Below are 26,668 nucleotides of genomic sequence, written 5' to 3'. Positions count from 1 at the left end.
CTGAACAGTGCCAGAGGGTTAAATGAGCAGATAAACGAGTTGTCGAGCAACTTAATGGAAAGAATCTACATTATAACGAACCAAAGGGAGGGGAAAAACTGCCTGAGGCTGTATACTGGAAAGTAAAAGGAAATGATCGTTACCAAATGTACTGTAGGTTAGGGTTAAAAAAAAAAAAAAAGAAAAATACTAATACTAGAAATTAGATTAAACCCCAAGAGCCTGGTGCTTTTCTGACCTTAGATTAAGATGTGTAATGTTTCTTGGGTTGAATTAAGGCTAAACTGCTGATTCAGCAGCAATGAAACGATCGGATTTGTACAGGAGAAACTATTTCTGATATTTTTTGACAAACGACAGGTATTCCTGCACATCATCCGGTGACCCCACTACGAAAGGAACCCTCTGATGCACAGTCTCAGGCTTCACGTCTAGGATTCGTTGTGTCCCTGTGGTGGCAATTCCTCCAGCTTGTTCCACTAGGAAGGCAATGGGGTTACACTCGTACAGCAGCCGTAACTACACCAGGAGGGAGAGATGGAAGTTAATTTCAGTTTTAGTAGAATCTGTAAACTTTTTTTATTTATTTCCAAAAAAAATACACTGAACAGACTTTAAGTAGTTATCTACTGTAATTTGATCACAGATCTTTCCTCCATCTAGCTAACTAATCTATTTGCATTGTATAGTGACAGGTTGCACTAAGTTGAACATTTAATTGCACAGAGATGAAATATACCTTATAATGTTCTTATGCCACATAAACTAGTCTATTGGCAGCTAATCTGCTTGCTACCCTGTTTTAAATTATTTTTTTTTAATTATGGTACAAAGACAAGAAAGCATTATTTTAACATTTCAAGCAATTATTAATGCTACATAATTCCGGGGTTTGATTTAGATGTTTGTGTTCAGTATTTGAACTGCTTTTCTTTGAGGCTGGCCTCATTGGCATGTTAGTTTCAGTCACACAAACGTTTCAGAATTGTTTTCTGTTTGGGTTTAACAAAAATATAAAAAAAAAAATCAGAATTAATTTTCAATTCTTATATTTGTGATGTTTAATGAATGTTTTTCTTGGGTGACTCATTTGTAACCAAACTGCATCTTAAGGCTAGCAAAAACACAGTCTCGATAATCTGCAAATGTGTTTTAGTTCTCTTCCTGATAAAAGTTTAACGTCCCTGTTTTTCACATAACATAAGGCAGGAAAAGACTGCCCGCCTGCACCCCTTGACCAAAGCAGATCTAGTTCACAGATAACAGGTAGATCACACAGTCCTACAATGTTTGCTTATTGACTTATGAAAACATTAAAGTGGGATGGCATCTATCCTTACGTAGTGTATTACAGCTAGAATGTATACATTCTGGTTTGCTGACCATAAGCTAAACTAGGGACTTATTTAGTAGAGCACTACACACAGCTGAGATTCAACATTCATCAAAGAGGTAAATATTTACATCTCTTCTGAAAGTATTGGAACAGCATGGTCAGTTCTGCTGTTTATGCTGGCGTTCTGCTGTTTATGCTGGCAATTGAAGACATTTGGGTTTGAGATTAAATAAAATAAAATTTTGATTTCCTGATATTTTACATTTAAATGTGCAACTTGGGACTTTGCATATTTATTGGCAGAATCTTAGATGAGAAATGGGTAGAAACAGATCTTACAATAGTTGAAAGTAAATAATACTAATATTTGGTTGCACGTCCCTTGCTTGCAACAACTGCATGACCATGACTGCCAGAGACTGTTATTGATGTCAACAAATTTTGGTTTTGGGGTTTGTCTTCACATGTTATGTTGTTTAATCTGTCTTGATTTAAATATCAAGAAACAAAAATCCTGATTTGTCATGTCATAGTCTTGAAGAAAAAAAAATTATAAATAAAAAAAATGACCTGGGTGTTCCAAAACCTTTCGAAGGGGACTGCATGTTGCCTGGGCATATTTACATTTATACAGTGCAACATACAACCCTACACATAGACAATGGCTGACAAAGTAATTTATAATTTACAGTAATAATCATAATGATTGTGAATCCAATTAATTTGGTGGACATTACAGTGGATCCAGTGGATCTTCCTGAAACACTTAAATTAGCACTTTCCAAGTTTGTAGAATTCTAGGGTTATATTTATATTAAGTTTGTAATCTGGTGTACCAGTGTAGATTTATTCATTACTAGAGATTTAAAGCATTTTTGTATGTCGCTCTGGATAAGGGCTTCTGCTAAATGCCGCAAATGTAAATTAATAAAGTTTTCACAGCGCTTCACTTTTTCCACAATTTCTGTTACAGCCTTATTTTAAAATGTATTAAGTTCATTCTTTACTTCAAAATTCTACGAACAATACCCTATAATGACAACGTGAAAGAAGTGTGTTTGGAATCTTTGCAAATGTATTAAAAAATAATATCATATACGTAAGTATTCACAGCCTTTGCTCAATAATTTATTGAAGCACCTTTGGCACCAATTACAGCCTCAAGTCTTTTTGTGTATGATGCTACAAGCTTGACATCTATTTCTGGGCAGTTTCTCTAATTTTACTTTGCAGAACCTCTCCAGCTCTATCAGGTTAGTTAGGGATCTTCAGTGCACAGCCATTTTCAGATCTCTCCAGAGATGTTCAATCAGGTTGAAGTCTGGGCTGTGGCTGGGCCACTCTGGGACATTAACAAAGTCTTCCAGTAGCCACTCTTTTTTATCTTGGCTGTGTGCTTAGAGTCGTTGTCCTGTTGGAATATGAACCATTGACAAAGGTCTAAGGACCAGAGAGCTCTGGAGCAGGCTTTCATGAAGGATGTCTCTGTACATTGCTGCATTCATCTTTCAACCCTGACTAGTCTCCCAGTTTCTTCTGCTGAAAAACATCCCCACAGTATGATGCTGCCACCACCATACTTTACTGTAGGGATCGTATTGGTAAGATGATAAGTGGTGCCTGGTTTCCTCTAGATATTACGCTTGGCATTTAGGTCAAAGAGTTCAATCTTTGTTTCTCAATGGTCTGAGAGTCTTACAGGTGCCTTTTGTCAAACTCCAGGTGGGCTGTTATGTGCCTTTTACTGAGGAGTGGCTTCCCTCTGGCCACTCTACCATACAGGCATGGAGTTCTACAGAGATGGTTGTTCTTCTGGAAGGTTCTCATCTCTCCACAGAGAAATGCTGAAGCTCTTTCAGAGAGAGACCATCAGGTTCTTGGTCACCTCCCTGATTAAGGGATCGCTCAGTTTGGCCAGGTGGCCCATTCTAGGAAGAGTCCTGGTGGTTCCCAACTTCTTCCATTTACAGATGTTGAAAGCCACTGTGTTCACTGGGACCTTCAATGCTGCAGAAACTTTTCTGTACACTTCCCCAGATCTGTGCCTCAATACAATCCTTACTCGAAGGTCTACAGACAATTCCTTGGACCTCATGGCTTTGTTTGTCCTCTGACATGCACTGTTAACTGTAGGACCTCATATAGACAGGTGTGTGCCTTTCCAAATCATGTCCAATCAACTGAATTTACCAATCAAGTTGTAGAAACATCTCAAGGATGATCAGTGGAAACAGGATGCACCTGAGATCAATTTTGAGTGTCATGGAAAAGGCTGTGAATACTTATTTTCAAGTGATATTTTCGTTTATTATTTTTAATAAATTTGCAAAGATTTTAGACAAACTTCTTTCATGTTGTCATTATGGGGTATTGTTTGTAGAATTTTGAGAAAAATAATGAATTTTATCCTTTTTGGGATAAGGCTGTAACGTAACAAAATGTGGAAAATGTGAAGCGCTGTGAATACAATGCCACTTATGTAAAGGAGGGCAAAGAAATTTGAAAACTATTGAGCTTTTTCTGCCCAGTTTAGATCCCTAATAATTTTGATCATGATAATAATGCAGGGTTTCATTCATTCATTCATTCATTTTCTCCCGCTTATCCGTAATTCGGGTCGCGGGGGCAGCAGTCTAAGCAGACCCCCGCCTTCGACTGCTGCCCAATCCTCACAGCACCGTCCCTTACGGTCCCTCCTGCAGGTGGTGAGCCCACGGGAAGGCGGCCCCACGTCACTCCGACGTCACGGACCTTGATATTCCCCTCGTAAGGGACCCCCGGAGCATAGAGGGTTAAGGGCCTTGCTCAAGGGCCCAAGAGTGGCAGCTTGGCGATACCGGGGCTTGAACCCCAGACCTTCCGATCTGCAACCCAGTGCCTTAACCGCTGGAGCCACCACTCCCCCTAATGCAGGGTTTGTCAGTACTAATTAAATAGCAGAGGATTCTAGGCACATATTGGGTCATATTCTGGATATTAATGAAATTTTGAAATGGGATAAAAAATAAACTTAAGTAATGGTGATGAGTCGGATTGGCAGAATGGTGATGAGTCGGATTGGCAGAATGGTGATGAATCAGATTGGCAAATTTGTGATAAATCAGATTGTGAGAACACATCTACAGCCATGTTACGGTAAGACAATGCTTGTGTGATATTTCAATTTATGTCAAAACTGATAACACTGTTAGCTCCACTTTAATATTGTCTTATCATTACATGGAGGTAGTTGTGTTCTACAAATCTGATTCATCAACATTATTACTTTGCAAACATTGTCGAGATAAAGCAATAAATGTGGACCAGCATTGATTAGCACTTATTTTCTAGCAGAGTACAGTAGCTAAAATGTGGAGGCATAGCTGCTAAAACTTGGTTAAAAAAATGAAACAGATCACCAGCTGATGTTCTGCTTGGTTTGTAATTTAAATCAGCATCAGTTCCAAGTGACAGAGTAAGGTCCTTTCCAGGAACTGTACAGAATGCAGAAACAAAAGCATATCCTGTTTCTGCTCTTAGTATCTGTGCTCTAGGTTCTGGCCTTTAGATTCTCCACTTGTATGTGCTCAGACACTTCAGTGCACTTATTGGCATTTTCTTTAAAGTGTTGTAAATTGGTTGCCATTATGAAAAACCCACCTTTCCTTTTGGGCTCTTCTCATTGGCCGGGTACAAGAAGATCCCACCATAAGCAATTGTACGATGAACATCTGAGACCATGGAGCCCACGTATCTGGCACCATATGGAGCACTGCCATCCTGCATGAAAAAATCCAGGATTTAAAAAACTTTAACTGTATTGCAACATAACCAAAGCATCACATTTTAAAAACGCAATTTCAACATGGCAACCTATGACTATGTCCAGAATGTTGAGTTTCCAAGATGACACTATGGACACTACAATTCATGTAATTTGTGTAATCTGCAAGCCTATGATAGTGTACACAACTACTAAACATACTATAATTAAATACAGGTTTCATTTCTGCACCAGATTCTCATGAGGAAGTGAAATGTGGGTATTCCTGTAAAATACAACCCGACAGTTGTTTCAGTACATCAGTGCATTTCCTTACACTTTACTTTATTTTTTACTTTATTCCATTATTGTTTGACTTGTAGCGTTTTTGAAGCAGTGATGTTTTCATTAAAAATATTAGTTACATTTATGCTTTTATCATTTGAATACTGTCATACTAATATTGTCACCTTCTGAGTAATGTATAGTTTTTATAATAAAGCTATACAGTGGTGTGAAAAAGTGTTTGCTCCCTTCCTGATTTCAGATCATCAAACTAATTTATCAGTCAAAGATAACACAAGTGAACACAACATGCAGTTTTTAAATGAAGTTTTTTATTATTAAGAGAAAACCAAATCCAAAACTACATGGCCCTGTGTGAAAAAGTGTTTGCCCCCTAAACCTAATAACTGTTTGGGCCGCCCTTAGCAGCAACAACTGCAATCAAGCATTTTCGATAACTTGCAATGAGTCTGTTACAGCGCTGTGGAGGAATTTTGGTTCACTCATCTATGCAGAATTGTTGTATTTCAGCCACATTTGAGGTTTTTTGAGCATGAGCCGCCTTTTTAAGGTCATGCCACAGCTTCACAATAGGATTCAGGTCAGTACTTTGACTAGGCCACACCAAAATCTTCATTTTGTTTTTTCTTTAGCCATTCAAAGGTGGACTTGCTGGTGTGTTTTGGATCATAGTCCTGCTGCAAAACCCAAGTTCGCTTCAGCTTGAGGTCACGAACAGATTTTTGGACATTCTCCTTTTAGGATTTTTTGGTAAACAGCAGAATTCATGGTTCTATTTATCACTGCCAGGTCTTAAAGTAAGTCTTCCAGGTCCTAAAGTAACAAAACAGCCCCAGACCATCACACTACCACCACCATATTTTACTTTTGGTATGATTACTATGGTAAGAGCTGCCACTCTTGGGCCCTTGAGCAAGGCCCTTAACCCTCTATGCTCCGGGGGTCCCTTACGAGGGAAATATCAAGGTCCGTGACGTCGGAGTGACGTGGGCCCACCACCTGCAGGAGGGACCGTAAGGGACGGTGCTGTGAGGATTGGGCAGCAGTCGAAGGCGGGGGCCTGCTTAGACTGCTGCCCCCGCGACCCGAATTACGGATAAGCGGGAGAAAATGAATTAATGAATGAATGAATGATTACTGCATTTCTGAAATGCAATGTTACTTTTACGCCAAACGTAATGGGACACACACCTTCCAAAACGTTTAACTTTTGTCTTGTCAGTCCACAGAGTATTTTCCCAAAAGTCTTGGGATCATCAAGATTTTTCTGGCAAAACTGAGACAAGCCTTTATGTTCTTCATCTTGGATCTCTGGCCATGTAGTTTTGGATTTAGTTTTCCCTTAATAATAAAAACCATAATTTAAAAACTGCATGTTGTGTTCACTTGTGTTATCATTTACTAATATTTAAATTAGTTTGATGGTCTGAAACATTAAAGTGCAACAAACATGCAAAAAAAAATAAGAAATCAGAATTTCACACCACTGTAAGTGTAATTTCACAATCAAAACACTTTTAAAAATAAACTTTTTAATAACAATTTTTCTGTTTTAACCATTATGTTTGTTTTAAATCAAAGGGTGAACTGAATATTTTCATGAGACCATTAAAGATATGTCTTGTTTTTTTTTAATATGATAAACTCTTACTATTGAACTGAATACCAGTAGAGATAAAAAAGTAAACCCATGGCCAGTTACTTTTGTTTTCTTGTTAGTGTGAAGATGCGAGATGTATAATCGAATTAGGATTCTAAAGACGTTTGAACATTGGAACGGGGCTAATCTTCAAAGAATATAGTAGGGTGTAAAAAATGCTTAGCAACCTAATAAGTTTCTAGTGATCCAGATAAGATGGTGGAGAGAATAGACAAACACTAATTATGATCAAAGTTCAGATTGGACAAGCAGTCAGCATTTCATTACACGTCACTTTTCAGCATAAGCCACGTGTGTGTGTGTGTGTGTGTGTGTGTGTGTGTGTGTGTGTGTGTGTGTGTGTGTGTGTGTGTGTTTGTGTGTGTGTCTGTGAGTTTGTAAAGAAAGTCAGGTGGCCCTTAGTCATGATTTAACAGAAATGAAGTGACACAAAAAGTATGCTGGTTTGCGCAAACATATCACACGCACAAACACACATCGCAATCCTGGGAACAAGTTCCAACAACGACAGATGTTAGAAACCATTTGAGTAGCAGACTAACTGGATAAAAAAGCAACAATCCCATCTTTTTAATCCAGTATGAGTTGATAAGGCTAACAAAGTTCAAACCAAAGTTCAAAATATGCCATTTATTCATTAATTATGGTGGCAGCTGGTAAACTATAAAACAGACACACACAGCTTTTTTTTGTTGAGGTGCCTGTAGCATCATGTGACTAGTTGTGCTTGAGCTGCTGAATCAGTTTCATATAGACGCAGTTAACGTGTTGCAACCTGTTGGGTAAACTTCACATCAGCATTCTCGTGTGGTGCATCGGTGCTGACTGAGGGTCAGCTGATACAGAAAACTGTGTATTTACATGACCACTAGCTGTGTGGGTCAAGGACGCAAAGTTAGGAATGGATACAACCAGATTATTTCCTGTGTTTATCTTAATGTGAACATAAATAATAATAATCAATGATACCGTGCGAAGGCCAAAACCAGCGTTGTACACTGGTGAAAAGTGGCCCTTGTGTTTTGTTCATATCAGAATGTCCTCCTTTATTCCATACAACATGCCCTTTACAAAGAGTGAGATTATCTTCAAGCTACTAAAAGTAACTTCATGTTATTGAAAGCGTTATTTTCTGGCCTTGTCATATGACCTGCGGCTCCACACTCAAATCTGTGAACACACCTCCCTAATCATACATCACTTCTTAAATATCTATTTATTGATAGATAGGTCATATGACCAGGCCAGAAAATAATACTTTATCAGTCTGCCTGTCTGTCTATCTTTAAAATTTTAATAAATTACCCTGCTCAGACAGACATTTCTAAAACATTAGAAAACATCTAAAACATTTGATATATTTAACATCTTAAATAGGTTTAATCCTACCTCAGGAAATTTCTTGTGTTTTATGTACTCGGTCACTGCAGGATCAAAGTACATGGCATAGCCTTCGTTTAAGCTGTAGATCTTTCCCTTTTTCTTGATCTTCACATTTCTTTCTGTCAGGATGAATTCACCTATAGCCTAATGAGCAACAGCACAATGATTACATCTTTAATTTCATTATTATAAACAGGCACATACTGTATGTGGAGGGAAAAGGGGAAGTGTGCATTTGGGATAACTGTAAAAAAAAAGAAATGTTCACGACTGTCCTCAGAAAGAAGCTCTCAACCCAGTTAAAGAAGAAGTGAAAATAAAAATTTAAAAAATATTAACGAGCAGCAATAAACCACAGATGAAATAAGGTTTGCTTCAGGGTTAGCACCAAAGTTAGCACTTTTTTTGCTGGGGGTCATATCATTTTAAAAAGAAACTAAGTGTCATGAGTTTGTGGTCTGTGACTTGGTCAGACGCTGAATGTATGTGATGCGACTGAGCATTGAAACATTACTGTCTACACTGAAATGCCTCAAATGAGAGGTGAACAGTTGCCCTTAGTTGCAGGTTAGATGAGTACATCATTAGGTTTCTATAAAGATGCTAATCAAAAATGAACATACAGCTCGGAATGGGGATATGAGCATATAAAACGTGCATATTTTTCTTTGCAAATGCCTGTTATATAGTCACATTCAGACACTTACAGTCAAGCTTAAATGAAGTAGCAAGGTACGATATAAATAAACTCCTAGGAAACCTAGGGATAGCGCTAGGAATTTCAGTTAAAAAAAATATACAATTCTCTTGCTGATACTCACTGGATCTAACATGAATAAATTGAGTCCATCTCCAGTACTGAGAGCTACTACTGTGGCACTGCCATACAGTGCGTAACCCGCACACACTATTTGATTGCCTGGCTGCAAAGCATCCTTTTCTGTTGGCTCATCTTCTGCAACCTGACAGAAGAACAAAAAACAGAGAACATTTGTATAGTCTTAACGTCACAAAATGTACATAAAGTCAATGTACATAATGTGAGATTAACCCTCAAACGGTAGGATTATTACACAAATGAAACCAGATTTGTGATTTAACGGTTTCTTGTATTTAAGCTCATACAACATGGATGATTTGTTGGCTGTGTGTTAATTTATAGGCATGTATACACTAAATCAGTGTGCTTTCTGACCTAAAGTATAGAAAAACAACCTCGTGTTGTAGCACCATCTAGTGGAAATTATGTGTAAATTATGTGTAACAGTTTTATAACTCAAACTACAATTACAAATGAAACAGCTTCATGCTTAAGTTATTAGGCTAACTGCCAAATACCAGCATGTATGAGCTGTAAAGAAGTTGTGATATACCAGTGGTCCAGTGATTTCAGAGTGAAATGAAACAACCAACATATTAAAAGGAGGGCATATAGTTCACTCACTAATTTTCAGAGAGCTTATACTTAAAAACAAGGTGTGAGATGAGTCACAAGTCTATAGAAAGGCACCACACACACACACACACACACACACACACACACACACACACACACACACACACACACACACAGAGCGCTAGGTGTAACATTGGGACATGGGAGGAAACCTCACACTGGAAGAACTTGAAAAACTTCACACAGACAAAAAAACAGCATTCAGAATTCAAAAACCAGGTTTCCTGAAGCCCCATAACAAAAAAGAGTACATACTAAAAATAATCATAGAATCTCATCAAAAACAACATTTTCTTAAATTTGGAATTCATGTTATGGCTGCAATTTGAAAACCTTCTATATCGAACGCCAATGCATTAATAATATCAGTATTTTATCAGTATAAAATAAGTATTTTCATGAGTGAACTGTCCCCATAATTCCTACATGTGGACAGATTTATGTTTAAAAGAAGACAAAAAAATTCCTTTAACCCATAACATTTGCTAAGGCTGTTTCAGCATAGTGGGGGCTTCAGAACAGTACAGATAGACGTCTCATGGAAATCATTAGGGCCAATAAATTTTTGCATGGTTGCATAACAGCCAGCACTTGTTTGTCAATGTGACCGGACCTGGTGCACTGTTTGGTGTAAATGCTCTTTTTTAATATTCTTGCTATATTCCAAAATAATACTTTTATATATACCGGTAGAATTATTTAGGAGTAGTATGAAGAACAATAGGAAAACTTCAAGTATTACAAATCATACAGGATTTTGATGTCAGCATTCCAAGACGGATTAAAGCTACTTTCGAAAGCAAATGGTGGCTTGACTCTGTAATGGAGCTGTGATGTTATTATGTTGAACTTAATCTGATCTATCTTTAGATTAATTGGAAATGTAACTAATAGAATTATATTTTACTTATTGGCCTCCATGTATTTTCCAAAATTTTATAGTTTTTTCTTTATAGCAAGACACCAAGAAACATGATTCCTCTGACAGCACCAGCTCATAATTGAACGAATGTTTTGCGTGTTATTTTTTAATAAATTTGTGTATGTATCTGCATCATTGTGTGAACTGAATTTGAGCCTTGGTAAAAAATAGGTCAAGCACCAGAGCACATATTGAGAAATACAATAGAGGCATGCCATATCTTCATCCATAGACGTTAGAAAGAATTTAGTCAAGGTATTGTTTAGCAGTAATTATTGTTTGTCCTCTTTTTTAGTACAGTTATAAATAGCAATAACTCACCTTTTTGTAGATGGCAAATATAGTGCCTATAGGAGCCAAGCAATCGATGTTGGAGGACCCATCCAATGGATCAAAACACACCACATATTTACCCTGCAGGGTGAAGTGGAGTTTGTATTATACATTATATACATCATTCGGGACAAACTCAAACTATTAAGCCAACTTTGCTTAAAAGTCATTTTAAATGCATTCTTCTTTTTGTAACACTAGATGGCACCAAATCGTAATTTCACACACTGGTTCTCCTCTTTACACTTACTGCTAAAAACATTTAGCTTCCCCATGCCCCAATAATCAATGATTCTTTCAGTGGCTCATCATTGCCATCATAAAAATGTTCTTACTTCTTCTTCTTCTTTTCTTTTTTCAATGGTTAGTAATCACATCAACACCTTATTTTCTAGCAAGGCAAAAAACAAAACAAAACAGACAGGCCCCGAAATAATGGTCACCAACCTGTGGAGTGTATGGTTGCAATATTTTTTATTACATACAGCTTAATTATAAACCCAATATTTAAATCGTTTCATTGTTTTTTGGAAATCTGACATTAATTTTTTACAGTTAAAGAGGATTTTCTGGCTTTAAGATAGTACTAGTGAAATTTGAGGTTGTGTTCAAGGAAAATGTTAAAACCTTTAAAGGTTTCTCTTTGTAAAAACACTTTGTTGAGGCTCTGTTCAGATTTGGTGTTAACATCTGCATGATATGATCCAAAGCGGCAGGTAAGACAGAACCATTTTAACCATTTCTTCTTCTTCTTCTTTCGGCTTCTACCATTAGGGGTCGCCACAGCGGATCATCCTTCTCCATACCCCCCTTACCTGTACATCTGCCTCTTTCACCCCAACCACCTGCATGTCTTTCCTCACCACATCTATAAACCTCCTCCTCCACCTTCTCCACTTCTTCTCCCTGCAACCGCACCACTCCACTGCCCTCCCTCTCATTCACACTCATGTACTCTGTCTTACTCCTACTGACTTTTATTCCCTTTTCTACAGCGCGTACCTCCAACTCTCCAGGCTCTTCTCAACCTGCTCCCTACTTTCACCACAAATCACAATATTAACCATTTAAACCATTTCATTCGCACGAAAAGACTATTGTATGAAGAATTCTGTAGTTTTGTGGAAGTTCAGCAAATGGAGCGCCATCTACTGGTCAGAGGCTGTTAATGCTTATATAAATCAGAATTCTGGAAATGCAGACATGTAAAGTAATAGAATTAAAACACTATTTCAGGATGCTAATTCTTTACAACAAGCTAACATTGAACAATGTTGATAACATTAGCATACTTCATTTAGACTGGCTTTGCTTCATACGTGTTATTTGTCGTAATCACTGAATACTTTTATAGTGTTGTCAATCGATAATGTGATTGCTGTAATTTCATAATTAATTTCAGTGCCATGATGACCACACTGTCTTGCTAACAATTACTTAGCCACTTAACTATGCTGGTGTAGATATGCTATGGATTTGGTATTACAGACTTTTCTTGTTTCATAAAATGTGAACCGGTATTTCTTGTATGCATCTAATGGACTGGACATAGTTGATTCTTTTTTTATATGAGCTTTTTGTTGTGATTAAGAATTCTTTGCAGCTGGATGCCCAGACATTGGACACATGAGGTCACACCTCATTGATCACATTTGGTCTGTAATGGCAAAATCTACCATTTTAAAAATAAAACACAAGCCAATACCAGACAGAATATCATATGTCTCCTTGACTGTTTATCTTTCGGATGAAATTTGTTAATTAAAGTGGCAGGAACTAAGATGTGTTTATTGTCACCATGTATTTTGGTATATTGAACAGAGTTTGTTCAGCTATCAAATTTCATGTGTTTTTAAACAAAACCCAAGCAAACACGAATATACTGTAAGCACTATGTCATTCCTGCACCTGCAACCTACTCGTTTCTCTTTTGGGGTGATAATGACTTCTTTGTTCTCCTCAGAGACGAGTACACAGGTGCCATAGGAGGCCTGCAGCATGTTGATGACAAGATCATTGGACAGCACATCCATCTTTTTGACCTCATCTCCAGTGACATTAATGTGCCCAGCAATGCCTTGACTAAAATATGCCAAAATACAGAAATGACACATGGGTAACATTTTTCCAAGATTCTTTACAGTCATAACAGTCAGTTTTAATAACCCAACAAGACTTAATTAAAACATTGAAACAATCAACAATACAATAAATATACTACTTCTTTTTGAATATTCTTTGATCAGCAATTTGTCATAAACCAAATTGAGACAAGAATGAAGTGGATGTCTGAAAGGATTTTATTTGGCTTCTCTGGTTTTCTCTCGCCTCCCAAAAATTAGATTTGCCTGTTGGGGTGCACATGTGTGTGTTTATGATGCCCTGTGATGGACTGGTATCCAATCTACGGTGTATTCTTGATTTACACACTGTGCATGGGATTGACTTCAGACCCTAACCTTGACCTGGAAAAAGTACATTCTGTACATTTACCAGACTTATAGTTAACATGTTTACTTACAGAGTTTCATATTAGCAAATGTGATTTGTTGTTTTTGTTGTTATTATTAGAATTAATTATGAGTTGATCTTCATCCAGAACAAGTATCAATAACAACATTTTTAATAAAGGCACACATTTTACATTATACATGTGTCACCTAATTACCCTGTTGAAGAATTTCTGTTTCCAGTCTTAATGGAGACAAACTATTTTGAAAACGTCTAAAAGCAACATAAATTTATTGTGTCTTGAAGTGTTTCTCAGTTAAGGTCATACTACTCATATATCATAGTGTGGGTCACATCAAAAGGCTATGGTGCTATTTTTAAAAAGATTAAATAGAGTAATACATGGGGGGTAAATTCAATGTTTTTTTTTTCTTACATGTCTAAAGGAACAACTAGCACTTCTGCAAGTCTGAAGCACTCATTCTGACAAGTGTTGTTTGTTAACAGACATTTCAGATTTTTGTCTAGCTGTTGTCATTGTCTCAGAATTTCACAGAACTGTGAAAATAGATGCATTTCTTTTGTCTGATATCTGTATAGTTTATCCGAATGAATCCCTATCAACAACAGCAACAACAACAAAAACAGTTAATGTTTGCTTTGTTGTGTGCTTTAAGATCAGTAAATTAATTCATGCTAAGGGATAATGAAGATTTCTATTGACATAATATATTTGTTCTCTACAACATTTGTGTAAAGTACCTTACAATTTGTGTAAACTACCTGGCCATACCATGGTCTGCAGTACAGTTCTATGGCACTGAGACTATATCGAATACCTATTATCCAACTTATCACTTGGATTCCTAAAAGTCTGTTACCACCACAAGCCAATATTTCAGTGAACGTATGGATTTACACACATTGGTATTTATAAAACGATATATATTTTGTTGACATTGTGGGTGTTCACTTGTTGCCCAGCCAAATTATTTTCTTCAAAGACAGTGTGTATGATTTGCATGAACATAATGCTTTTTGATGGCCAAATGCTTCCACTTCTTGTCAGCATTAAAGCATCACTGCAAAACAAAATTTATACTCTCAAAATATCTTGCCTGATATACAACATTTTTCCTTAACCATTTCTTTGCCACAAAATTACCATCATCTGCCCCATCCCATTCCTGCTCTATTTGCAATAAAAAAAAAAGATCTAACCAGGACTTACAGGTGAGCGAGTCCAGCTTTCCTCACAGCAGATGAAATAGCTTTGATAGCTGTTAGCATGGAGTTGATAAGCTGGGTGAGTTCTCCAGTTGCACCCTTAGCTTGTCTCCCCATCTCCATGACAAATCGTGTGAGAGTCCACACATCTGTGTCAAAAGCGGTTTGATCCGACATGTTGATGTTCTTCGTTTGGTTCCGTGAGTTAGGAATGGAATAGAACTACAGTCTGTAGCTGAATTTTAACATATGCAGGACAGGGGGGAAAGCCAAGTGCTATATTTGTGAGTGGTGTCAAGTGACAAAAGAGTTACCCCATGAACTCTGTAAAGCATAGAAGAGGGCCTCTCATTGAAAATAGTCTAGGTGATCATTCTTTTTGCTGTAAGTTACCTGGGTGACTACAGATTAAAATATGAACATAGAATAAGCAAAAAAAAAAAAAAAAAGAAAAAGTGTGGCAAAGTTAGGAATTTATTTATTTTATTATTTTTTTTTTTAGCAATGCTGAAGATTTTACTTTAAGTTTTACTTTTATGAATTTATACATATTAAATCTTCACTGCTGCAGCCCGGGTTCGATCCCCGGTCGGGGAACCAACCCCAGCCACTCTTAGTGCCGGTCCCAAGCCCGGATAAATGGAAAGGGTTGCATTAGGAAGGGCATCCAGCGTAAAAACATGTGCCAAATCAAACATGCGGATGATCCGCTGTGGCGACCCCTAATGGGAGAAGCCGAAAGAAAGTATAGTATACATATTAATTCTTATTCAAATTCTTTGAGAGCAATATTTTAAAATGTCACATGTATAGACTTCATTTTGACCTTTCCAGAGGAGGTTATATGTGCAGAGAGCGTAGTCAAGTTCACACATACAGTAACTGTACATACAACACCAAAGGATCTTGCTGCAATCTGCTTACATTAGATTGTTGGCTGTAAAGCAACATGTGCATGTGTGTTCATACATCTCTTTAATAGGTCCTCTTCTTATTTTATTATACACACAAACTCATTACAATTAACCATAAACAATGTAGCAAACTTCTTTTTTTGGCACACCTGAATTTATTGTTTTCCTTTACAATAAAATACAGGCATAAAAAGGCACTTTTCTTATTGCATAGATATAAAAAAAAAAATGCTTTTTTACTTGCTTCTATCTTTGTTCCCAACACATTCTTCAAGACCTATTACAATATTGCTAAATCCTAAATTTGGTAATATTGTACAAAATGAGTCATAATGTAAACATTTTCCAAGGAGTGCAAATGTGGCTACTGGTTTTTTTGTGTATTTGTATATCTGTTGCTTTACAAGAATAGATTAAGATTCATAATGAATACAATTTATAGAATATCAGTGTGATATTTGTTGAGGAAGCTGTAGGCTTTGTTATTTTGTGGACTTTAACTCTGATAAAAAGGTTTAAAATGTGATGTTTGGTCTCTCAGTAGATTTTTAGTTTGAAGATTTAATCACTTATAATGCTTCTGGTAGATAGAGAGGTACTCTTTAACATCATCTGGGGATCCCAGGACCACCGGGGCCCTCTGATGGATGCTCTCAGGCTGGATGTCCAAGACATTCATGTCTCCTGTGGTGGCCATTCCACCAGCTTGCTCCATGATGAAGGCCATGGGGTTGACCTCATACAAGAGTCGGAGCTACGGCACAGAAAATGTAAGTATTCTTATAAATCTAATTATTCTTTTGATAAAAATTATTTAATAAAACTGTAAATACATTTTTGCATGATAACTGATGTTGAGAGATTCTCAAAGCTCTCACTGGGACAATAATTTATAACAACCCTCACAAACCTCACTAAGGATAAATATTATCCAAATAAATCAGACTTGTCTGCTTCTGGAGTCAGTTGACCAAGAATTAAACTTTGCTTAAAATATTTTGCAATCATATCTCATATCAGTGGCCAGTGTTGACATTATTTACAAGTCCTGTTGATGCAGATAGAGGGCAACATTCTGTGGACTTTACAGGGTGTGATATTCTTATAGTAAAAGGAGGATCAAATTATAATAATAAGGAAGCATTTACAACTTTCTAAAGAAATAATAATAAAAAAAGTATGTCAGCTCTTATTATACCTTTCCTTTAGGGCTCTTCACATTGGCTGGGTAGAGGAAAACACCTCCATAAACGAGGGTCCGATGCACATCTGCTACCATGGAGCCGACATAGCGTGCACCATAGGGTGCACTGCCATCCTGCAAAAACACACAGACTACATCAGCACATCAGCTACCTAGAGAGTAATATTTCATTAAAAAAACACAAAAGCATCAAGTTCTTGAAAGTCATGAAACTTGACATGACATTACATTGGGTTCTGGGAAAACCCTGCCCCTAAATCTGATGAAGGCAAAATTTTAATGTGCAGGCCAGATTTCATAAATATTGCCAAGGTTCCAAGATCAGTAATAAGTATTTATTAATAAAATAAATTAAATAAAAATGGTAAAGGGTTCAGAAGTAATAATTCCAGGAATTCATACTCATGCAAGTAACACTGGAAACAAGCATAGGTCTGGTGGTACATTTAAAACAAAAATGTGGCCAAACATGTTACATACACTTGTGAAATGTCTTGTGAAAGGACGATAGTGGCGTTAGAGGAGACTACACAACAGTGCAACAGTTCAGTTTTTTCATGGGACGGCTTTGAACTTCAACCAAAGAAAGCTGTATTTTAACACCACTTTATTAAGGTGCATTAAATGGCCTTACTCATAACACAATAAATATTACATTTTGCAGAACTACTCTTGCTATTAAACTAGCTTAAGGAGGTTTTATAGGTTCAGATCAAACGTTTTGGATTAGTTTTGGACTAGCAGGCATGACATTGAGCCAACAAAACAAAACAGAAGTATCAGTGGTGAAAGAGACTCAAATGCAACAGATGTTGTTTTTTTTGTGTTGCTTTATATTGCATAATAAAAAAGAATGAGACGTAGAAAAAAGTCCATATTTGTGTCAACTTTTTGCTGATGAGTCTACGCCTGCAAGAAAATGTGTAAGTAGAAATGAATCATAAACAAAAAGAGGACAAGTAGCAAAAGATAATTTGTTTAGGAATTCTGTTTCCATCTGCTTATATGTTATACATATTATAAAACTCTTTGTCCAGGTTTAGGGCTGTACCTCTGGAAATTTCTTCTTCTGCAGGTACTCAGTAACTGCAGGATCAAAATACATAGCATAACCTTCGTTGAGACTGTAAATCGTCCCTTTTTTCTTGATGTTCACACCCCGCTCAACTAGAATGAACTCCCCAATTGCCTGCCAATGAAAATAAAAGAAGACACATACACAAGGTCATTTTACAAGTAAAAATGCTTTGTGTTTAGTAACAACAATTTTGTTTAAAAATACACGATTAATTGTAAATTGAAAAGGAAAGTGTTTTACTCACAGGATCCATCATGAAGCAGTTGACACCTTGGCCGGTTGATAGCACTATCATGGTGGCACTGCCGTACAGCGCATACCCAGCAGCCACTATGTTTCTTCCAGACTGAAGGGCATCTTTCTCACTTGGCTCATCATCTGTGCTCTTGATGATGATGATGATATACAATGTGTGAGATTTGTATTAAATAAACTGCATACATATATAGATGTTACTTTAGAAATACTTTTTAAACTGGAATCAGCTAAACAGGACTTTATAGCAAGATGATTTTTTTTATTACTTACTAATTACTTAATAATCTACAAAAAGGCGTGAAAATATCAGAAAACTCAAATAGGAACAATTGCTACTTTTCTACTTTGAGTAACATGTATTACAATGGAGTAACATGTTTAATACGTGTTTAACATGTATTAAAACTATACCTTTTTATAAATAGAGAAAATGGTTCCAATGGAAACCAGGCAGTCAATGTTGGAGGATCCATCCAGAGGATCAAAGCAGACCACATATTTACCCTTTGGATACAAGACATGGAAAATATTTTAGTCAGAATTTGATTGAATGATCTCTGAAACACCAGGTATCATCTTTGTCTCTTCTCTTCTTCTGCTCATACCCTGCTTTCCTGCTCCACTATAATGGCTGTTTCGTTCTCCTCACTGACCAACACACAGGAGGTGAATGAGGATTTGATCATGTTAATGACCAGGTCATTGGAAAGAACATCCAGCTTCTTCACTTGATCTCCTGTCACGTTGATATTGCCAGCAATGCCATACCTGTTCCATAACATGAGCAGTAGGTTATTTATTTAAATTAGTATTTGTAAAGTATTTGAGTATTTTAGTGTTTACTTCATTCATTTAGATTTATGTAATTACATTTCATAGTTTAATTTCAACACAGTCTCACGATATTTCGTGATATAGTCACTAAATGTAATCTTTTGATTTGTGTTCATGGACACGAATTTCCCTCTTTTTTATGTCACTCAGCACGACTATAGCAACAGAGGCTGAGGATCATGGTTAATGCTGACATAAATGCCAAATGTAATCTTTTTTTTTCTTTTTTAACCAAAGAATAAGTCTGAAAATATAGGCTTAGTGTTACAGTTATAGTGTAATACATGTGTGTGTGTCTGCAATTAACGCAGTCTCCTTAATTAACCGGTAGAATATATTTACTGTATTTTGACTGGAATGAACCACTGACAATGATTTATAATAGCGAGTAGCTTACAGAATATAAAGGTCAAAAAAAAAGAAAAAAGGAAAAAAACCTTGTGCTTGAAGATTAAAAAAAATACTACATTTGTGGTACCCAGTGGCAGAAAGAAAAATGTGGCAGAGGTACCAAAAATACTTCCTATTAAAATACATTATATGTAATATCATGCTCAGTGACACGAGAAAGGAGGGAAATTCATGTCCATGAACACAAATCAACAGAATACATTTCATGTCTATATCACAAAATGCTGTGAGACTGGACTTGTTATTTATAACTTGTTATGTTATGAAATTTAGATGTCTGAATGTGATTTTTTTTTTGCCCACAATTACAAATTCTCAAGATGGTCACTTGTACTCCTTATACTTTATGATACAACTTTTAATACTTGTACTGGTGCAAACAAGATTTTTATTACATTTACAAGTTATTGCTAGAATTGGTTTAATTTCATCACCAATGACTAGTTTAAATCTACTCTTAAGACAAGTTCCATATTCAGCAAATTTTGCTAGGTCGAATTACAAACAGGATGTTTACCCAAGTGCTTTTCAGAAACCCATGCAACCTTTCATTACGCAACACTTCACAGTGTTTAAAATCCTAACCTGCAGAAACACTGCACTGTATTCTCATAGCAAGTGCAATGTATGGCAAAGTACTTAAAATGTAGTTACTCTTGTATATGTCTATGGTTATTTTGTACACATTTTGTTCTTCTCACATGCAGTTTGTTATATTTATTGGCATATTTATCAATCAAATTTACTTCTATGTTTGATTGTGCTAGTGGAGCAATAACCAAAACACAATCTTTCTAAATGAATTATTTTCTTAGTAAAAATTGTTTCTCATTCTGATCTTGATTAAAGTAAAATACATTACTCTGTGCCATGATAAAGAAATCCAAAATGTCTATACTGCAAATATGCACGTAGTGAAAGCTATCGAATTTCCTAAGACTGAGTAGTTCTATATTATAAACAACAAATATTGCCAAGCAGGTAAAAGCCTACAAAGTATTGTTGATGCAAACTCAATTGCACAGCGGCCAAAACTCAAAGCACACTTTGGGTCAGGGGCCAAACAGGATAAACATTTATCCCATTGGTTTTGAAAGGCTCTATTTTCAGAATCCACTTCTCGCTTCACCACTGTGAGGGGCTTGACAATAACTTTACAATAGGGTTAAATACATCAACAGAAGCTCGACTTGATTAACACTGGAATGTTCCCAGGTAGTCTAGCGTTCGGTAAGGCAGCTGAAGCGCTGCATTATGGGGCCGGATTTGGCCCGGGGGCCTGAGTTTGACACCCCTGACATAGATTTTAAACTTCGGTTTAGTACTACATTGTTGTCCAGCACATTTGCATGTTGCATTCTTATTATATCAAGGTCAAGGTCATGAGGCTTTTATTGTCATTTCTACTATACACAGTGGTACACAGTACACAGTAAAAACGAGACAACATTTCTCCGGAACCCTGGTGCTACAATAAACAACAACATAGAGCTACAACACAACACAAGCTACATAAAGTGCATCGAGTGCAAAAAGTGCAGACAAAAAAACAGTACAGACAGACAGTGCAGTGATTACAGCAATTATCTATAGCTGAGATATGATATATAGCAATTGATATATAGCAATTATCATAACTTTTCACCTCTAATCTAGAAGTATGAAGTGTGTGCAATCTTGGAGCAATTCTAGTTTACAAAGTTAATGAGAAAGCAATGTAACCTTGCAGAACAGCTTGGTCTGATTAAGAACACAGCCCAAGCTGGTCAAACCTGTAGACAATCTGGTGAAGGTAAATAGATTCTGAATTACTGCTATTAAGGCAAGTTATATTTAAGAAGAAGAAAAAATACAGAGCAGTAAAAGCTTACAAATCTTAAGTTTACACAAGTAATCACCATGCTGAAGGATCTGGTCAGACCAAGCAGGATATTTTTGAGAACAGGGAAGTCAAAGCAATTCATGCAGATGTGGATGCTTTCTTCCAAAACAACATTTATAAAACACGTGCATGCTGTATGAGATTGCAGGGTTGTTTAACAGTTATGTGATGAATGTGAACTTACAGATGAGCGATGCCTGCTTTTCTCACTGCACTCGAGATTGCTTTAATAGCTGTACACATGGCGTTTAGGAGGGTCGTCAGTTCCCCTGTGGCTTTCACTTTTCTTCCCTCCTCTAACAGAAATCTGGTCAGAGTGATCGCATTGGTATCGAAAGAGCTGCGGTCCGACATGTTTGATGAGGTTAAAATACACCCGATAATGTGTAACTAAAAAAGTACTAATGTATATCTACAACTACAAATACAACACGGAACTAAGCAGGAAAAGGGCGTGTGGCTACATTTAGCCAATCAAATGCGTAGAAAGGTAAAAGGGGCGGGGATGTGCTCGAAGGGGCGTGGCTGTGAACTCTGCTGCCACAAAGCTGTTTTGTCAAAAATCGGTAAGGAATGAAAGAAGCCTTCAGGCTTTTTTTTTTTTTCTTTCAAAACAATTGCAAAATTTGCAGTTTGCTGTGGCATTGTGTTACAGGTGTCAGAATTCAATCTAGAGACGTCTTAACACGAACATACATACATAGTTACAAATGTATGGAAATAGAAAACTTTCCTGATTTATTTATAACACCTATACATCATGAAATGCAATGAATCTCCTTAAAAACAGCAGGTATGATTGTCTATTTATTCTTAACAGTTAATTAAACATATAAGCAAGCAGAGAAGCAGCTTTAAATATACGTTATTTTTATTAATAATCATCATCATCATCATCATCATCATCATCATAATCGTCGTCATCCTTCTCCTCATCATCATCATCATCATAGAGATGTCATGATACTGAAACATATGACACCTGAACACCATATCAAACCAATAAATAATAAAAAAATGTCATGTTTTCTGTTAATAATGTTAACTTTTAACGCAAACACTTCCTGTCAGAGCAAAAACACAAAAACATGACTGTACAAAACATCAACGTTTTATTCACTTACATTACATATATGACTACCTATAACAAAATATGAATATAACAAAGTCCATCCTAAGACAAAATCTCTTAATGTGATATTTGGTACAGGATAGGATAGTATTTTTTTTCTCTGATATCTGATTTTTTTTTGCTGGTATGAACCCTATACTAATCCTGGATATCAGATTTAAATACTGCTCGAGTAATATTTCTGTTGCTGCTGCTGAGAAGCTAAGAAGAAGAAGAAGAAGAAGAAGAAGAAGAAGAAGAAGAGGATAAACAGGTAACATATACATTCATAAAAATACATTACTAATATATCTCTCGCTCTTTCTCTCTCTCACTCTATCTAGAAACAGACACACACACACACACACACACACACACACACACACACACACACACACACACACACACACACACACACACACACATAATGATTGCTTACTATGAAATGTGCAATGTAGTTAAATGCTTCTGTGGTCTTGGTTGTTTAGGACAGTTTCTTCAAGTAACATTGTAGACTGATTTTTGTGAACCTCTTATAGACACTAGATGTCAGCCTTTAGCAAAATTTTGTCTGTGCTCAACCTATAAAGAACATTAGGTTAAAAAAAAAAAAGATACACAAAAATCACAATCCAGATTTAAAGAATTTCAGATGACATACTTACATTATAACAAAATGAGATATGAAAATGTAAAAAATGAAGACTATTACAGGCAGTCCTTCTTCAACTCTTTAAAAGTCAAAAGCAGAAAAAATTAGTACTGGACACATGAACAATGTATGGTAACACTGTGTTTAGGGTAAAAAAAACAGGATCTCTTCTCTTTAAGGATTATAATAGCTCATTATGAGGTCTAGTGATTTTTAGATAAGCTTCATTAATCCCATATGGAAACGCAAGCAGAGACTCATAGTATTTACAAAGCATTATAATTGTACTGTCATTTGACATTAGTTGTTGAAAAAAGACAGAGTGTATAGTAAACAACAATTAAATATACTCAAATTTACTGATTCCTAACATTTAATACCCTACAGCCAGCAACACTTTCGAACAAAATCGATCATAAAAATGCAACAACACCACAATAAATATGAGAAAAGAGGCTTACTATAGTAAGTGTTAAAAACCTTACACTGGTAGAGAAGGTGCTGCCAATCTGTCTTCACTATAGAGTTTACATCTGAGTATAAAGATTTTCTATGTATAGAAATCAAGTTGAAATGATAATTTCAGCTCACATAAATAAATAAGTCACCGATGTTGTGATTTTATGCAGTTAAAGAATTGACCGTCATGCTGTGGTAAATCTTTCAACACAATCCTCCAGGGGGAACCTGATAAAATGGTTTTAATAGATGGACCATTCCATTACTGATTGAAACTTCAGTCAGAAAAAAGACTTACTATTTTTGTAAGCAATCAGCAAGGTAGGCTGTTGGTATCAGAGCAAGGCAGGCTGGAACAAAGTTAATGTTTGCCTGGACATAGGGCTACGTGTCTTGTGTCTTGTACAACTGAGAGCTGTGACAATAGGAATTATTGTCACATTTTATATATATACTATATATGTACTAAATTAATATACTACTATACTAATACTAAATTAATTTTTTTAGGTGTCTATAATCACATCATTTTGGGGAAAAAAGTGCACAATTCTGATTAAATATTCTCATAAAATTGATCAAATGTGTCCACGCAGCTTTGTAATAATAATCATAATAATAAGAAAAGAAAAAAAAAGAAATAAATGTTGACTTAAGCATAGTTAAAGTAATATAAGCTAAAGATTTTTTTTTCTTTAAATGCACACATGAAGGTGTACATTGTTGACATTTTACAAACCTAAAAAAAATAGACAAATCCCCAAATTATTTTTTAAGCACATAAGGACATAATCCAGATTTAGTTTATTTGCAATTTTGACTTTTGGTTAAAGGTCATTTCAAATGTCACTATCTGTATCTGTATCTGGATCTGGATGTAAACAGCAGCATTTACACATGTATATACACGTTTATGCACAAGTCAGTACAAGCTTTCAATGCCTTCAAGGTGAAACAAATTCTGCAATATTTAATAGAATAATGAATTCTATTAATTCTACACATCACAGAGACAAACAGACATTTGAAATTTGCGATTAAAAAGGAAAACCCTGTCTCTACACTCAGTAACCGGAGAGCACCTGAGCTCGCGCGCCACGCTCATTGTCTGCGCTAGACCAGGGCAATGCCGCGTTACGCGCATGCGCAGTGCGGAGCCGTGTCGCTGAACTGCAAATGCAAAACCTGCTAGAGCTTAGTCTCATATAGATGTAGACATGTGTAATGTTCTTTAGGGTTTTTAAACGAATAAGAAAGTTATTTTCCTTTTATAAAGTGGTACCCGTGCCAAATATCTGTGAAAGACGCAACGGCGGAGTGTGACCTCACAACTTCATGCCAACCCTGCACAAGCAAGCACGCGCCTTTGGAAACGAATTAGGTAAGTTTTATCAAATGTTTATTTAAAACGATTATTTTTCCACGTTGTTAGTTTGTGCATGAACCTGTGTGCAACATGTAGAGCTGATTTTTGCTTTTGCGTGTCAATAAAAAACAAAAACGCGTGTGTTTTGGTAGGAAATTGTTTGCAATTTTGTAACAAACAAACAAACAAACAAGTCCTGCTTTTTGTTTGACACATTTCCCGGGACACTGGGTGGTTACTTGATAGCGAGCTTGTGTTCCTCTAATTATGGCGTGTTTTTCTCTCCCCCTTCTCACACACACACACACACACACACACACACACACCTGTTCTCACGTTGGCCATTAGAAGCTTAACGTGCATGTTAGTTTGCTTGTTTCTGTTGGATTATGTTGGTGAAAGCAGGAAGATCTTTGCAATCCATTCAGACTGACCTCGTGGTAAAGAAAAGTTCTACCATGCTGAAGAGGATACCCCTCAATATCTCATGTGCTTTCTTCACCGTTACTATCAAATGCATATGTGTCAAGGAAAAAAACATGCATCTAGAAAACATACTTGGCTGCCAAGGATTAATTGTGAAAAATTTTTCAAGGATTTCTGTAGGTTTTGAATGTATTGAATGGTTATTGAATTTCCTGGAGAACTCCTTTTAGGTTAAAAGTGCACAAGGGCTTTCACATTGCTACAGTTTTACCCCTAAAAACAATAGTAAATCCCAGTTTTACTGTCTCACATTCATTAGACTGTGTTTAAATGAAAATGCAACCTGGATTATAATAAGATAAAATATACCTTTATTCGTCCCACAGTGGGGAAATTTCTTAATCTTTAGTAGTGTGAGAGAGGTGTTAGTTATTTTGCATCAATCAAACTGTTAAGATCAGTCTGAAATAAGTTTAATTGGATTCAAAAGAAAGGAAATAAGCCACCGTGCATAACTTTTGAAACTGACTACTTTTATCAGATGGATTCAAAAATTGGCAATCTTTTAATAAAAAAAAAATGTACTGTAAATATAAGATGTTAACTTCATTGAAATCCCTACAATAGCTTTTCAACAGTTTAGTACAGATTGATGTGCGATTGAGGATTTTTAATTTTGTTCGTATTCGAGTCAACTTCACTATTTGACTGTAACACAACGAATTAACTGTTAGCCTATTTTGGATAAAACATGAACATAATGAATTGCTTTGTTGGATAACTTTTTAATGTTCAATAGTTTGTACAGCACCATTCTACTGCCTTTTAATAGACAAAAGTTATATATAAACTATAGCAAATAACTAAGGTGTAACAGCTATTTAAATTCTATACCAATTCTAATATATAAAATACTGTGCATTAATAATTTATAATAAGATTGAGGGTCCCCTGTTTCATACTGAGCTCAGGTTTTTGCCTGTACAAGTTTCACATGTTCACCCCTTGTCTATTTGGTTCTATGGGTGCTGTGGTTTCCTCACACCCCTTAAAAACATGCCACGATGCATTGACTACAGTAAATTGCTTCTAGGAGTGAATATCCAACGTTCTAAGGGTAAAATTTACTGCAACCATGACCAGAATAAACTGAAAGTATTACTGGCTTTATTTATAAATACTCCTGGAAAGGGCTAAGACACTCGTGGCTGTAACTAAGTGAAACAGGAATTCCTATGGGATCTTCAGATCCCTGTA

General features: G+C 36.3%; 3 protein-coding genes across 4 annotated transcripts in view; 1 reads left to right on the top strand and 2 right to left on the bottom strand.

Moving 5' to 3' along the window:
• Positions 1–291: 291 nt before the first annotated feature.
• On the bottom strand, positions 292–15,064 carry fbp2 (fructose-1,6-bisphosphatase 2). Its single transcript, XM_083527031.1, has 7 exons — positions 14,821–15,064; positions 13,058–13,220; positions 11,127–11,219; positions 9,249–9,389; positions 8,434–8,571; positions 4,976–5,095; positions 292–519 (listed from the first exon to the last, which is right to left on the bottom strand). The coding sequence occupies exons 1-7, from the start codon at positions 14,991–14,993 to the stop codon at positions 331–333; spliced, it is 1,017 nt and encodes a 338-aa protein (XP_083383157.1). The 5' UTR covers positions 14,994–15,064; the 3' UTR covers positions 292–330.
• Positions 15,065–15,865: 801 nt separating this feature from the next.
• On the bottom strand, positions 15,866–21,848 carry fbp1a (fructose-1,6-bisphosphatase 1a). Its single transcript, XM_083527033.1, has 7 exons — positions 21,582–21,848; positions 18,876–19,038; positions 18,682–18,774; positions 18,257–18,397; positions 17,986–18,123; positions 16,929–17,048; positions 15,866–16,484 (listed from the first exon to the last, which is right to left on the bottom strand). Exons 1-7 carry the CDS (start codon positions 21,749–21,751, stop codon positions 16,296–16,298), a joined length of 1,014 nt encoding a protein of 337 aa, XP_083383159.1. The 5' UTR covers positions 21,752–21,848; the 3' UTR covers positions 15,866–16,295.
• Positions 21,849–24,755: 2,907 nt separating this feature from the next.
• kank1a (KN motif and ankyrin repeat domains 1a) overlaps positions 24,756–26,668 on the top strand; it is a 41,786-nt gene continuing 39,873 nt past the window's right edge. Inside the window, exon 1 of one of the 2 annotated variants that reach the window (XM_083526797.1) lies at positions 24,756–25,000. The gene's annotated coding sequence lies outside the window, so the exon portion shown is untranslated. The remainder of the gene's footprint in view (positions 25,001–26,668) is intronic. The other variant, XM_083526796.1, reaches the window with a different exon arrangement.

Source organism: Silurus aristotelis (genome assembly GCF_946808225.1).
Source record: "Silurus aristotelis genome assembly, chromosome: 23".
NCBI classification, from domain to species: domain Eukaryota; kingdom Metazoa; phylum Chordata; class Actinopteri; order Siluriformes; family Siluridae; genus Silurus; species Silurus aristotelis.
This window is presented reverse-complemented; position numbering and strand designations above follow the sequence as displayed.

Excerpts from the sequence above, each read along its gene's own strand:
- fbp2 (XM_083527031.1), bottom strand. The coding sequence starts at position 14,993 with ATGTCGGATCAAACCGCTTTTGACACAGATGTGTGGACTCTCACACGA. Across the intron at positions 9,390-11,126 it reads TATTTGCCATCTACAAAAAG|GTTGCAGAAGATGAGCCAAC; the intron begins GTGAGTTATTGC and ends TTCTTCTGTCAG. Across the intron at positions 5,096-8,433 it reads AACACAAGAAATTTCCTGAG|GATGGCAGTGCTCCATATGG; the intron begins GTAGGATTAAAC and ends TTTTTCATGCAG.
- fbp1a (XM_083527033.1), bottom strand. The coding sequence starts at position 21,751 with ATGTCGGACCGCAGCTCTTTCGATACCAATGCGATCACTCTGACCAGA. Across the intron at positions 18,398-18,681 it reads TTTTCTCTATTTATAAAAAG|AGCACAGATGATGAGCCAAG; the intron begins GTATAGTTTTAA and ends ATCATCATCAAG. Across the intron at positions 18,124-18,256 it reads ACTGCTTCATGATGGATCCT|GCAATTGGGGAGTTCATTCT; the intron begins GTGAGTAAAACA and ends TTTCATTGGCAG.